The sequence below is a fragment of the Pteropus medius genome, unplaced genomic scaffold, assembly GCF_902729225.1.
Source record: "Pteropus medius unplaced genomic scaffold, Ma_sr-lr_union100, whole genome shotgun sequence".
Classification (NCBI taxonomy): Eukaryota; Metazoa; Chordata; class Mammalia; order Chiroptera; family Pteropodidae; genus Pteropus; species Pteropus medius.
In genome coordinates this window covers 10,138,984-10,154,098 of record NW_024355008.1, presented here as the reverse complement: position 1 = coordinate 10,154,098, position 15,115 = coordinate 10,138,984, and the positions used below count along the sequence as shown (strand labels likewise).

The following is a 15,115-nucleotide window of genomic DNA, read 5'->3' as shown; positions in this document are numbered from 1 at the left end:
AAATGGTCAACATTGACCAAAAATCCAAATACATCTACATAGTGATGTATCGATAAAAAATATCCATAAAAAATATTTCAATTCTCCATTCTCTTTTTCTGAAGCCTCCTTTTTTACCCAAAGATGATTTTGTTTGCCATATTAGAAAAAAAATATAGAAGATGGCACCTCCTTTATTATATGTACTCACCCTATTTTCTCTTCTGTTCCAAAACAAAACAAAACAAAACAAAACAAAACAAAACAAAACAAAACAAAAACCTGTCCTTTTTTCCATTTCAAGATAATCCTACTATTGATGTTATAGATATCATTGCCCCCATCTTCTCAGAAACTTCTCAGTTTATATATTTTATTTTATCTATGGTATATTTAGCGACTCTCTTTCAACTGTATCCTGCCCATTGGCTTTGAAGTATAGTCAAGTGTCTTGCATTAATTTAAACCACCACCACCACCACCACCACCCTTATGAGAACCCTCATTTGAGCACTCATACCTTTCCCATTATTACTGACAAATTTCTTAGAAATTGTGTCAACATTTGCTGTCTTCATTTCTTTGATTCCTACTCATGCCTCTTCTACCATCAGTCTTACTTCCAACTCCATAACACCACAAAAACAGTTGTTAAGATGATCAATAAATTCTATGTTCCTAAATACAATCCAATAACAGTTTTGTCCACTCAGAACATCAGAATCAAAAAGAAAAAGCAACCTAACAAATGGGAGAAAATATTTGCAAATCGTATATCTGATAAGGGGTTAATATTCAAAATATATAAAGAACTAATACTACTCATACAGTTTTCATATTTTTATCCTACCACTGAGTCTTTGCATGTCTTATTCCCTGTAAAGCTGTGTTTTCTACCTTCACCTGGTTAATGCCTACTCAAGCATCACTTTTCCAGGAAACCATTCTTGAATTTTCTATTATACTCTCTGATAACAGTCTACTTTACTTTCTTACTGAAGAACATCTCTCACTGTTGCAATTTGACATTCATCTGCTTATTTGATCAATGTCTGTCTCTTTCCATTGGAGTTCCTGATTCCTGAGGGCAGAGTCATGTTTGTATAGCATACCACTTTATCCCTCATGTCTAGCACTATAAGCACTTAAAAATATTTGGATAAAAACCAAATACAAGAATTTAAGAAGAGTCAATATTCAAGTTCAAGAACAAACTATGCTATAAAAACTGATACATAAATCAATGGAATAGAATAGAGAGTCCAGATATAAACCTACACATATGTGGATGATTAATTTACAAAATGGAGCCAAGAATATTCAATGAGGAAAGGACAGTTTCTTGAATAAATGGTGTTGAAAAAAACTGAACAGAAAAAGAATGAAACTGGACCCCTATCTTATACCTTGCACAAAAATCAACACAAGATGGATTAAAAACTTGAATTTAAGACCTAAAGCCATAAAACTTCTAGAAGAAGACATAGGGAATAATCTCCTTGACATTGGTCTTGGCAATTATTATTATTATTGTTTTTGTGTTTGACACAAAAGCAAAGGTAACAAAAGGGAAAATCAACAAGTGGAACTATATCAAACTAAAAAGCTTCTGTACAGCAAAGAAAATTATCAACAAAATGAAAAGGCAACCTATTGAATGTGAGAAAATATTTGCAAATCATATATCTGATTTGATAACCCCTTATACATATCATATAAGGGGTTAATATCCAAAATAAAGAACTCATACAACTCAATAACAAAAAAAAATCTGATTTAAAAATGGGCAACAGAACTGAATAGACATTTTTCAAAGAAGGCATACAAATGGCCAACAGACATATGAAAAGGTGCTCAACAACACAAATTATCATGGAAATGCAAATCAAATCCACAATGAGCTATCATCTCACACTTGTTAGAATGACAAGTATCAAAAAGATAAGAGATAACAAGTGTTGATGAGCATATGGAGAAAAGGTAGCCTTTGCGGACTGTTGGTGAGAATGTAAATTGATATGGCCACTATGAAAAACAGAATGGAGGATTCTCAAAAAATTAAAAATAGAGCTACCATATTATTCAGCAATTACACTTCTGGGTATATATCTGAAGGAAAATGAAATTACTATCTAAAAAAAAATCTGCATCTCATGTTCATTACAGCATTATTTGTATTAGCCAAGATATGAAAACAACCTAAATTTCCATCAGTGAATAAAGAGATAAAGAAAATGTTCTAATATGCAATAAAATATTATTCAGCCATAAAAAAGGAAATCCTGCCATTTGAGACAGCATGGATGGACCCTGAAGACATTATGCTAAGTGAAATAAATAAGACAGAGAGGCACGAATACTACATGATCTCACCTATATGTGGAATTTAAAATAATAAAATAAAAATGAACTCATAGATACAGAGAATAGATTGGTGGTAGCCAGAGGCTGGGTGTGGGGAGTGTTGGGGCAATAGGTAAAGATAATCAAAAGGTATAAACTTCCAATTATAATATAAAGCTTTTATTGTAATCAGGGAAATTAAAGCCACATTGTACTCTTATAATGAATCCTGATAATTACAAATTTTAAAATGCATCAAAATTTTATAATATAAAGCATCTTGGGATCCAAGAAGATTCACATCAAGGAAAAATCAATTACAATAACCCAAGGCTTAACTCAAAGAACTTTCTTGGAATAACTCAAAAGCTCCTAACCTAAGAGAAATCCTGTCAAGTGAAAATGAATAAATAGCAAACACCAAACTGTTTATTACATTCCTACCCTCATCCACAGCCTCAGAACACTAACATACACACAGAAACAAATACTGTGGAAAGAGAAAAGAATGCCTTCTCAGATAGGCCCTCAGGGAATAGAGGACAGGATTTAGATACCGCTGTGTGAACAGACAGAAAGAAAACAGGAAGTGGTCCCAACTGCCTCTGGTCTCTCAGCATTTTTGTATTTAGATTCTTGTATGCCACTTCAATTTGCATTTGTTTATGTACACCATAAATATTTGCACTTTATATGTGCTTTGCTTACCCAACTAGCTTGTAAACTTTAAGATCTCACAGAGATGTAAGAGAGAAATGGCACAAGAGAAGAAGTGGGAGAAGATCAAAAGAATAGAGGGGAAGATATGTCATTGCTTGGGGACTAGACAGGGCTTTGGAATGGCAATTGCCTCATCTGAATGAAGTGTCTATCCCTTAGCTCTATGCCAGGCTTACATTTTTGGTCATTCTGTGATGAAGGATTTTTTTTCCCTTTCTATTTTGCTCTTTTCTATTTTGCTCCCTTCATACCCAAATACGCAATACCAAAACCTTTTCCTTAACACTGAGGCCATTGTTTTTCATTGATTCAGTTGACTGGCAGCAAAGTTATAATCAGAAGATGGGAATCTTCTTCTTTTCTCCTCGTCTCTCGTTCGTCCCCTCGTCCTCCCCTCCTCTCCTCCTCCCTCCTCCTCCTCCTCCTCCTCCTCCTCCTCCTCCTCCTCCTCCTCCTCCTCTTCTTCTTCTTCTTCTTCTTCTTCTTCTTAATTTATTTTCAATTAGAATTCATAGTCGATATTATTTTATATTAGTTTCAGGTATATAGCAAAGTGGTTAGACATTTACATAATTTACAGAGTGTTCCCCATCCCCAGTTTGATAAGGCTAGTACCGACTTGGCATTATACATAGTTATTACAATATCATTGACTATATTCCCTATGCTGTACTTTACAACCCCTTGACTATTTCAAAACTACCAATTTGTACTTCTTAATCCCTTCACCTTTTTCACCCATGCCCCCAACTCCCTTCCCATCTGGCAACTATCAGTTTGTTCTCCATATCTATTGGTCTGTTTCTGTTTTGTTTGTTTATTTTTATTTTTATTCTTTTTAGATTCCACGTATAAGTCAAGTCATATGGTATTTGTCTTACCCTGTTTGATTTATTTCACTTAGCATAATACCTTTCGAGTCCATCCATGTTGTCACAAATAGTAAGATTTCATTCTTTTTTATGGCTAAGTAATATTGCATTGTATATATGTACCACATCTTTTTATCTGATTGAGAAGACTGGGAATTTTCCAACCACACAGAATACAGACATGGCTTCTGTCTCTCTATTGATTTGCAGTTTTTAGTAGCTACAAATTTTGTTTCTTGGGTTGCCCTTTATTTTAAGAAACACATGTTCCTTAAAGGCAATACTACTCTTCTTTCTGGATAACACACTATCACTTCTCCACTGCTGTCTTCATGTTGAAGACATAGCCTATTTCATATAGGACACTTATCCTATTTCCTATAGGGTATATCAAACCATGTTGCCAGTTCTTGGTGGAGTCCTCAGATATGTAATAGTATGGTTTATGAATCTAGGCAGAAGTTACAAAATCTATGTCTAAAGCCAAGGTCAATGTGTATTTGTGCTAATGTATGTCAAATGTCCTGTTGGGTTCCAAATTAAGCAAGTATAAAAAGAGAGGGAGGAGAACTCATTTCTAATAAGAACTGAGAAATAGAGTTCACTCATCCTTATATTATTATTTTTAATAAAAACTACTATTCACCAAACTCTTTTCCTTTGGCAGGAACTATGTTAAGTGTTTTACACAGAATATCTCATTTATCATGAAAATAATGGTATATATGAAGGGGGTATTACATTGTCTATATTTGTTATATAAGGAAACCTGAACTTAGAGACTTAAAATAACTGGCAAAGATTATATATATGGGCGTGTATATATATATATATATATGTGTGTATATGTGTATGTATGTGTATATATATATATATATATGTGTGTGTGTGTGTATGTAAATACATATATATGATTATATATATGATTATGTATGTATATAAACACACACACTCAAAGATGATATATATACACACACAAAATGACAGAACCAACATTCAAATCTGGGCCACCTGACCCCAAAGTTGTAGAGCTAACCATTGTTCTATACAGCTCTCTTTATTTCTCTCCATTCAACCCAACCCAGCCCATCCCCAATTAAATTCATATATTTTTTTTTCCTAGAAAACAGTGATAAGAGTAAGGCATTTTAAGGTGGGGATGGAGAAAGTCTTGGTCTACAGGAGGACTGTTCTAATACCATGTCTTATCTTTTGACGAGAAATGAAGAGGAGGTAATAAATCCAGGCCTGCTAGCCCTGAGCAGCTCCATGCTCCCTTAGCATATCCTTCATGAGTTATTTTTTGTTGTTATTCTTATATTACCAGGCCATTTTGCCCCGAGTTAAAAACATTCTATTTCCAGTGCACTTTTTATTTGTTGGCTTCTGTTCTCATTCTTTTTCATTACTAGAAATGAAAATCATTTATTTTAGAAAGAAATTATTTAGGGTAGGCGTTATTATCATAATTTTCCAGATGGGCTCAGAGAATTGACATGATAGAATCCAGGTAAAATTTCTTTCTAGCCATGAAGGAGCTAGAACTTAAATTTAGGATTCTTGCCTCCAAATGCAGATGTCCCAGGCATGTTCATGGGAACGCTACATGTCCAGCAGCCTCTTTGGCACCTTTACCTACCCTATACTGAATATATGCAAAGCCACTTTCAGAAATTCTCCCACACACCTCCTTTACTTCCTTTGCCTCCTATCTCAGTGGATGGTATCAGCATTCAGGTATACGTGCCAGACACTTGGATATCAACCTCGATTTTACTCTCTTCTTCACTTGTACTGCAATTGTCTTATATCCACTTTATTATCCAGTCATATCTGTTTAATACCCGATGTATAAGATTTATCTTTTTGTTTCCTTATCTACCCAAATAACACTCTGTCTCCTCTGGGCTACTGGGATTATCTCCTAACTTTTAATCACCTTTCTTTTTTTCTTGTCCCCCTTCACTTCATTCTCATGAAGCCAGAATGATTATTTATTACACAAATATAATCAGGCTATAAATGTCATGTCATCATTTTATTGAAAATACTTCAATGTCTTCCCATGGCATTTAGATAAAAATAAAAATCCCAACATGGCTGACAAGGTCTTACATGATCTGGTCCTCACCGTATCTCCCACTTCATCCCTTATTTTCAGCACCACAGTCCTGTTGGTATTCTTCCACTTCCTCAAAGACCACAAAGCCCTTCACACAAGCTGTTGCCTCTGTCTGGATCACTCACGAACCTTCCGCCTCCAAAACGGTGTTAATGTTTACTCTTCCTTCCGACTTCAGTTCAGGTGTTGCTTTCCTAGAGACGATTTCTTTGGCCTCTATTATATGCTCTCTCACAAGACCATTGCAACTCTTATCACTTATCACTGTTGCAATTTTATATTTATTGGTGGAATTATATGATCAATGTCTGTCTCCTTTACCAAGAAATATCTTTTTTGGTTCAACCTTGCATACTTAGTACCGTGCCTAGCACATGATTAGCACATAATACATATTTGTTATGCTTACCATTTGTTTGAATGAGAAGGTTGTAGATTTTGGTCTGAATGCCCTCTGGATACAAAGTAAAGCTGCACTCATACTTCCCGCTGACTGAGGAAGACATGTTCCTTAAGAGCAGAGTCCATTTTGACACATTCCCAGGAGTTTCTGTGAAAGCCACCAGTGATGTACAGGGAATCCCACTGGCACAGTGGAAGCCATGCTGAGGATGATAAAGGGCAATGAGGTCTACCTTTTCAGTGACCTTGGACCATTGCATTTGCACCAAGCCTTTCTTCTGGGTTTGGCAGGTCAGGTTGACATCAGAGCCAGGTAAAGCATAAATGTCTTTTCCTGCATTGAATGTTTCTTCCGATACTCCTGAAAAGGAAACACATGAGCCATAAGTTTGCATGATTCACATGGAGTGACTTAATTATAAACCTTGGTTACTTTGGTGAGGTGAAGGTAGCAACTGAGGAATTCCTTTCCAGCTGCCTTAGAGGTCAGAGAGAGCTTGTATATAATATAGGTAGAAAAAAATGATACTCAATACATATAAGGAGTCATTTAGTTAAGGACACTAGAGGGACTTATTGACTTCAGAATATTTATTTCTTCATTAGTTGGTCCATATAAAAAATAATTTAAGATCTCTGTCAACCTATGAATAAAAATTAAGACTTTTAAAATTGAAACTCTCTAGCAAACTTATTATGGCAACTATTCTTACATTTAATAATTTTTTTTGTTATAAATCAATAGCTGCATATAACACTCAAGTGGTATTTTCTAAAACCACAAAAATAACTATAAGCTGTGTGTAGCAGTTTTTAAAAATATATATTTACAAGAGGCTTTTACAGATACTGTCTTGTTTAATCCTTCTCTTATACCAAAGTGATGTTAACATTCTTTATCAAGGAGGCACAGGCAGATTAAGTGATTTGATCGAAGTCACACCTCAGTAAAAGAACATGAATTTGGCTGCTTAGAGACTGTGCTCCTTCTATAACCTCATAACCTCCAAACTGCCTCCCAAATTGGTTGAGAAGGGTAAGAAATTTAATATTCAATATATGAAGATAGAAATGGCCTTTATCTCCACGGGGTTTGTAAAGGGAGGAGGGGAGAAAATATCTCAGGTAAAGGCTCCACTAAAGATAAACCATTGGTCAGCATCATCTATAATTAATGCTTTGAAATATCAGATATAAAAGATGATTCTTTCCCATCAGCTCTCCAACAAAATGATACAGGGCACTTAAAATATGTTAAACACTGAGTCTTTGACATACCTTCAATAGTGTAGGCCTCAGTTTTAGAATTAACATGGAATACTTTTACAGGAATGAAACATTATTGTGACAGGCACTACAGAAGCTCACAAAAGGAAAAGATAAAAAGATGACAAGGAACTGAGAAGAAACAAGGCTCTCGAAGGTACTTGACAAATGCGAATTATTACACTTTTATAGATGCCAAAATTTGGGTAGGGAGAGGTTAGTACAGTTTAATGTAGCTTTCTATGAGCTCTCCTTTGCCTGATAATATGTCTCTGATCCTATCTGCAGCATTATATTCCAAAGTCTCTTTTGATTTAGAAATTCTCCTTAAAATCTTCATAGCTATGTCTGAAAAGCACAGTTAATTCTTAAGACACTCACGATCACTATAATACCCTCATGCTGTGGGATACAGAACTCATCTTTCTTCCTGCTATTTTTAAATAGGCCTTTTAGGCATTCGATCCCACTGTCACCAGGACCCCACTTTGTCTCCCAGGTCTATACCTACACATGCTTCATTAAAATTCAGCGTCTGTTCAACTCTCAAAGACATTAGTATTTGGAAGAGAAATGCTTGTTATATTCAAAAGGAAAAAACAAGCAAACGAAAAGATACTTGAAAGAGAGAAAAAGTTGAGCAAGGATCTCTGAGCATGGATGGCTTTGTGATTTATTTATTTTTTTAGTATTCCGAATTCGTTATATCATTTGGAGAGCATTACATTTTCAAGAAGCAAAATTTTCCAGTTACTCCAGAGATCCTCTTAGGAAGGAAATGGGTGAAAATGTCTCTGAGCAGTGGCGCAAACTACCCATTCCCTTCTTGATTTTAGTGTTCATTAGTAATCATTTCTAGACTTCAACAGCCCTCCCACAGCTGCCACTTAAACACATAACTGAAAATCTTAGTAACGATCTGTCTTTGGTGCTCAATTTCAGCAGCAGTCACAGGCATTTTAAATGAACAGAGACCCCACGTGCCCCCCAAGGCAGCCGATTTGACAAGAAAGGACAACTAGAAGCCTTACCCCTGACAAAATGTATCTGGATGATGGAATAGACAGCACAGTATGTCCATTTTTTCTCCATTGTCTCCTGAAGGCCTCACACCAGCATTTCCATCATGTTCACAGAAGTCAATTGATGCCTTTAACTAAGCAAACTCCAGCCACTCTATTCGTGCTTAAAAACCCCAAATCTACCACACGCCTGGGTCTGTTTATCACTTGGCAAGACCAGGAAATGAAATGTTAGACAGGAAAGTAATGTGGTTCAGAGCTCAGTATAACCTTCAACAGAACAATGTTAAAATTGTTCTCTGAAATCCGTGCATCACCTTTGTTAAGAGACTTTTCAGTATCCAAAGATCCTCTCAATCCTTCAGGATTGTGTCAGTCAAGCTGCTTCTAAAATCCAAACAAAGGAGATCATGCAGAGCAGTTCATAATGTGTTTTTTATATATTTCTTTTCAAGAGCACAGTCATTTAACGAATGTGAGCCTAGTGTCTTTTGTAATAGTTTTTCTGCTCAATTTTAAAATATGTTTTCTTTCCAGAATTGCTTCGGGGTTAAGGAACAAAGAATGAACACATTTAATTTTAATAAAATCTGAACAGTAACATAGGGGAGCATCAGCTATCAGCCTGAATGTTATTCTCTCTCCTTTTGCAGGGAGACCCACATTTCCTGGGGGTAGGAAAATGAGGGCTCCTTTTCACTCCTTGCCTGGGAGAGGCTGGAAGTCAGACAGGGACGTCTCCTACCCTGTTGGCTGGAGGCCTTTTTTGCTAAAGGCAGAAGAGCTTATGTCTCAGCCAAAAGCCGTATAGAACAGTGCTGAAACAATCAGAATCCAAAGGCAGAGAATCTCCCACCTCAGCTAACTACCAAGCCTGTTACACCCGCCCAGTTACCTCCATTTATAAACCGAGTCTGGGATTCCGGGACATTATGACTATCCCCTGTCAGATATGACTGCACTGGTTTTCCAGCTTGGGATAAAATAAACCATCTTCACCTTCCAACTTTAAGAAAACAAGTATTAGTCTGAGGACTACAGTGTAAGTTTAATAAACAAAAATTAGAAACCTGCTCTTGATGCCCTCATCTCTTCTCTGTTCCCCTAGAAATTCCAGAAAATTATAGTGATGAAACACATAGAGCCAAAAACAGTCCAAGACATACATTGGGAAAATTCTGATCTTTAGGTTGGCGTTCTGATTAAATTGGGACATTATAAGCCTGGGGAAGAAATTCATTTAGCTCACTCCACTTCTCATATCAAGAGGAATTTACCTAAGTAGAAACCAATAAAAATCTAAATTTATTGTCTACTCTAAGAACAACATCTCTTCCCCCTCGACATATTTAGAGGTCTCATATCTCTTAGTGCTTTAAAGTAAAGCAACTCTACAAAAACATTTTTTAAAAATAAAAATAAAAATAAATAAAACTCCTCCAATTCAGCTAAAAGGTAATTGTCATTTATTTTCCAGAGCTACAGATTCACTTTTAATGGAATCCTTGCCTCTCATTGGGGCTGGGTTGCCCAAGGCACCCTTTCAGTGGCTGCTGGACAAATAAATTGACCCTCTCTGAGAGTTATTCAGGGCCTGGTTCATGGTTTTTTATACCTAGAAACCTCTGCAGTCTGGAGTCATGAGATTTGACTAGTTTTCCTTTGGGACTCACCCAGTCTCTAAGAGAGCAAAAAGTTCAGAAGCCCACAGAATATTAATGGAACTCACCTGGTGTCCTGCAGCTATTAAGACCCAGGCTACAGCCCCTCCATAGCTGTTTGCATGCAGCAGGTGGCAGCAACACCCCACAGACCAGCGTGGCTATCCCAGATGATACGATTTTTTTTTTTTTTTTTTTGCCTTCACTGCTTTTCAATCCCAGTAGTATTTTCTAAAGGCCCTTTCAGCATGGGGATAGGCATTCTCCATACTTAAAAATAACTCTTCTATGGAAGTCACGTCAATCTCTTCTATTATCCTCCCTGTTCACCAAATCCCAATTGCAAAGCATTTCTTCTGCCTCAGATTAAAGTCTGCTGCATACAAAGAGAAAACAGAAGCAGTCAGTTTCACACACAAAAAGAAATCTTGAACTTCTTGAACTTCAGAGGCAAATTCAATTATTTACAAAGAGAAGCAGGGGCACACATCATTTCTGCTAGAGGCGAGTTATAATTGTGTATTTTGGACGAACTTTTTGTATGCTCCATCTAAACACTTACCCTCAATGAGAAAAGGACATTTTTACAAATAGGAAGTTGAGAAAAATGGCAAACTTACTTTTGTGGTTTTCATAAAGGTTAACTCACATATTACTGATTTGTCATAGATTTTATTCTTTAACTACTTATATTAAAAAAATGTGTTATACTTTTGTACATGTTTCTCTCCCAAAATGTTTAGAAGCCATGATGCTCAATGTTTCAGCTAATCGAAATTATATCTTGAGTGCCAACTGTTAGGATTATGAAGAGCCATAGTTCTGGGTAATTTTAACACACAAGTGATAAAACACAGCTCTTGCCCTTAGGCACTTATCATTTTGCTTGAGAGAAAACATCTCTGTGCACCAAAAGAGTTGAATAACATAATGGACAGGATGGATGAAGAGGTAAGGACAGATCCTTAGGACAAGAGAGATCTCCCAGGGATCAAGTGGGATAAGAACATCTGAAGTGTGGAATCCAGACTTAGCTTATATTATAGAAGTGAGTCTGGTGGAATCTAGGAGGTAAGTCATTGCAGGCAGAGGAACCAGTAAGAACCAAGGGTTAGTCGTAGTGACGTTCAAGGCTATTTCAGTGATTTGACTGTTATCATTGAGCAGAGACCTTATGGGGGCTTGGGGCAGGTAAAATCGTCCAAGGGGTGAGTTTAGATTATGAAGGGCTTTGAATTTAACCTATATATATATTTTTTTCTTGTCAGAGAGAATTATTTGAATGTTCGACAAAAGGGTAACATATTTAAAAGTAGCATTTTAGGAGGAAGGATGAATTAAGTGGACATGTGCAGCTTCAATAAAAAAAGGAAGAAAAAGGAGGCAGAAGACCTATTAGGGATTTTATATTTCTTTAGGCACCTGAGAATGAGAGCCTGCTAATTGGCAGTGGCTATAGCAAAGTGAGATGGGGGCATGGACATTACAAGAAAGGGGAGGTAAGGCTTCTTGTCCAATTGGACTTAGAATCAAAAGCTCTTCTGAAGTTTTATGCATCAGAATTAGGAGAAAAGAAAAATTGTAACTGAGCTGGATTCCTTCCAGAAGAGCCACCCCACCCAAGGAGCGATTGTCAAAAGATCGCTGGACTTTGGACAGTTAGTGAGGGATAACCTGTTAGGGTACAACACAGATGCCCTGCTCTAATGAAAGCCACGTTCCTCCTTCGGTTTTCATCCAAATTTCATGAGTTTTAAGAATTAACATTTAATGGAAGAGAAAGAATTTCATAGGACTTTCAGCATAACAATCTGTCTTTTATCACCATCATTTCCACCATGCTCAATTCCATCTATTAAAAATGAGTTTTAATTTAATACATGTTTTTCCGATGACAACATCAATATCTATGCATTACCAGAAAACATTTTAAAAGGTTAACAGAGAAAATAAAAAACAGCTGGAATACTAACCACTCAAAGGCAAACAGTATTCACAGTTTGCTTACATCTTTCTAGACTTTTATAAAAATATATATATGAAGAAAATTGGTTTTTACTATTTTTACTGTATGCACTCTAATCTGTACATTTTTCACTTTATAATATATTGCAGACATAAACATGTTATAAAAGAAAAGACAAACTTTCTTTTAAATGGTTGCATAATATTTTATTGTATGGATGCACGGAAAAATTATTTTTAAGTTTTACTTTGAGAAATACAAGCATAAAATTCAACTGATAATTATTGTTAGTAATCTTTGCATATTTCTTTTCAGTGGCAAGTTGAAATAAGGAGAGAGAAAGAGAATCTTGATTTTGCCAGAATGCTGGGAAGCTGTTGCTGACTCAATAATAACTCAATAATGTTGGTTTTTACAGAAATACATTTTTAACGCTGTTAATATTTCTAGGGTTAAGTTAACATAGCCAAAGTGAGAAGAAATATTTTAAATTCTACATTCTACCTGGTTTCAAAATGTTGAAATTTATTTAAAATGTTTCTACATTCAATGAAGAGAAGAATATCTTGAAAAACAGAAGTCTTGTGATTGATTTTGGAGTTTAAAAAAAGGGATAGTATGGAGCTAAATCACATGTATGATTCTTTTGTAGATGACTGCAAAAATAGTCTTAACCACATTGTAGTTTTACAAGTGCAGATTAACATAGAGATATTGCGTGAAAACAAAAGGGTTATAAAAGGGAGGGGAAATGAGTAAGATAGAAAGTTAGTCCTCATTGCTGAACATCTTTTTAAAATTACTGTTTCATTTCTAGCTTAATGAAAACAGTGTAATGCACGTTATTTCATTTTATTTGATTGAGGATCTTACAGAGACCAGGGACATTGTTTGGAACCTCAGACCCCAGAGTGGACTATGAGAATATAGAGGAATGAAATGAAATGTGAATGAAAACATACCTTCCCTCTCCAGAAATTAAGTCTAACTTTGGAAAGATTTGCCTCTTTTGTGGAAGAGTTAAAAACAGAGGTATGAGCACGCTTGCACCTGAAAGATGTCTATTTTCTGCCAAGACCTATAGAATGATGGAGCTAGAAAGAACTATATGATTACGGAGGAAAGAAAGAGCCCTTCATTTTACATATGAAAAAACTGAGCCCTGAGAGGTGAAAGTGTCTTGCCCAAGGTTAAAGAGTTTGTTATAAAGAATTCTATACTACTTGTTATATTGAGTCTTATATTACACTATTAAGTTATTCAACAACATATTCAACAGTTGAAACTAATCGTTCTTCAAACTAAAATGTAAATTACCTCCAATATCTTGACAAATAAGAAACAACCTAAAAGTCATACTTTGTAAAATTCCTATGACATTTCTATGTATTAACATATACCTATATGTCACAGAGGATGCCATAGTGAGTGATTTTTATGTGTATTTATATTCATTTAACAAGTTTCTGTTTGTGTATTTGTTCGTTCACTTGCTTTCTTTCCAATTTAATTTCTTGGAGGAATTCTGACCAACTCTCTGGGTGAAACCAGACACACTATTTTTTAATTGAAAGTATTATATAACTTGGTATTATAACCTGGTATTATATAACTTGGCATCAGTTAATTTTATTTTCACTGTTTTAGTCATTTATTATGTACCTTTCCCTTTGATTTTGCTCAGAAAAGGCACTATATGTCTCCTATTTACTTCTAAACAATTCTCTTTCTCTTTATAGTCTTTCCTGTATCCTCAGTACACACAACCTGTGGCTGAATGTGGAGGCTGCACTAGTTATCCATTACCTACTTGGGAAGGCCACATTTCTAGGAGAACTAGATGGTGATGCAAACAAATGAACAATGGAAAATATTATGTGTGGAAAGTCCTCCTCTTAAGCAGATGATCCTCAAAGCTCTGTTTTACCTTACAATAAAATTGCTTTTGAGAAAGTAGAATCTCCTTGGAATTAGCAGAATTCGTTATCAGTTTCTCACTCTCACTATAGTTATAGTACTATAGAACTTCAGAAGAATCGACTCCCTTATTTTGTAATTGAGTAATCTGGTGCCCAGTGAAGAGAAAACATAAACCTGAAGTCAGTTATTTATACCATTCAAGGATTTGGCTCTTCCTTGGGCCATTTTTTTTTTCCAGTAAAGATTAATCATATCACTAATGTTACTATTTACATGACCACAAGAAAAGGACAACTAAACCAGGCTGAAATGTGGGTGCTGGGTTGTCAACTAGACTCACTCTCCAGCAAAGTGTTTCACTCACACATGACAGCTTCAGGGCAGAGACACAGTGCCCCATCCATTCTGACATATGCATAACCCCAGAAGTGCAAGGGCGTCAACACCCCACAGGGCAACACAGAACCAACTGAGAGCAAAAGCTGGTGCATAAATCCCTTCTCTTCTGTCATTCAGCTTGGTGATTCTAAGGAATGTTCTGCACGGCTCCTCAGTGGGTGCCCAGAGGGACTAGGGCACATTTATCCGCTGTATGAGCTGCTTAATAATCCACCTCTAGAATGGCTTTTCCTCTTTCCATGCTTTATTCTTTTCAATTTCCCATTCTTGCTCCAGAGAATAATATTCCAAAGTAACTGTGAGCAGATACTTATCTAGGGCTGTGTTTTTGGGCGGAATGCCTACTAATGCTGTCTCCTTACTCATTGCTCTATCCCCAGCCCCCAGAATGGTATTGGGCACATAATAGATATTATATGACTATTTTTTGGTGAAACTCTCTT

General features: G+C 36.0%; 1 protein-coding gene across 1 annotated transcript in view; it reads right to left on the bottom strand.

The window, feature by feature from the left end:
- CD96 (CD96 molecule) overlaps positions 1–8,941 on the bottom strand; it is a 91,059-nt gene extending 82,118 nt beyond the window's left edge. Inside the window, exons 1-2 of the mRNA XM_039856828.1 lie at positions 8,736–8,941; positions 6,446–6,799 (exon numbers count right to left, since the gene is read on the bottom strand). Of these exons, the coding sequence (XP_039712762.1) occupies positions 6,446–6,799; positions 8,736–8,796 (415 nt within the window). The 5' untranslated portion in view covers positions 8,797–8,941. The remainder of the gene's footprint in view (positions 1–6,445; positions 6,800–8,735) is intronic.
- Between the last annotated feature and the right edge of the window lie 6,174 nt (positions 8,942–15,115).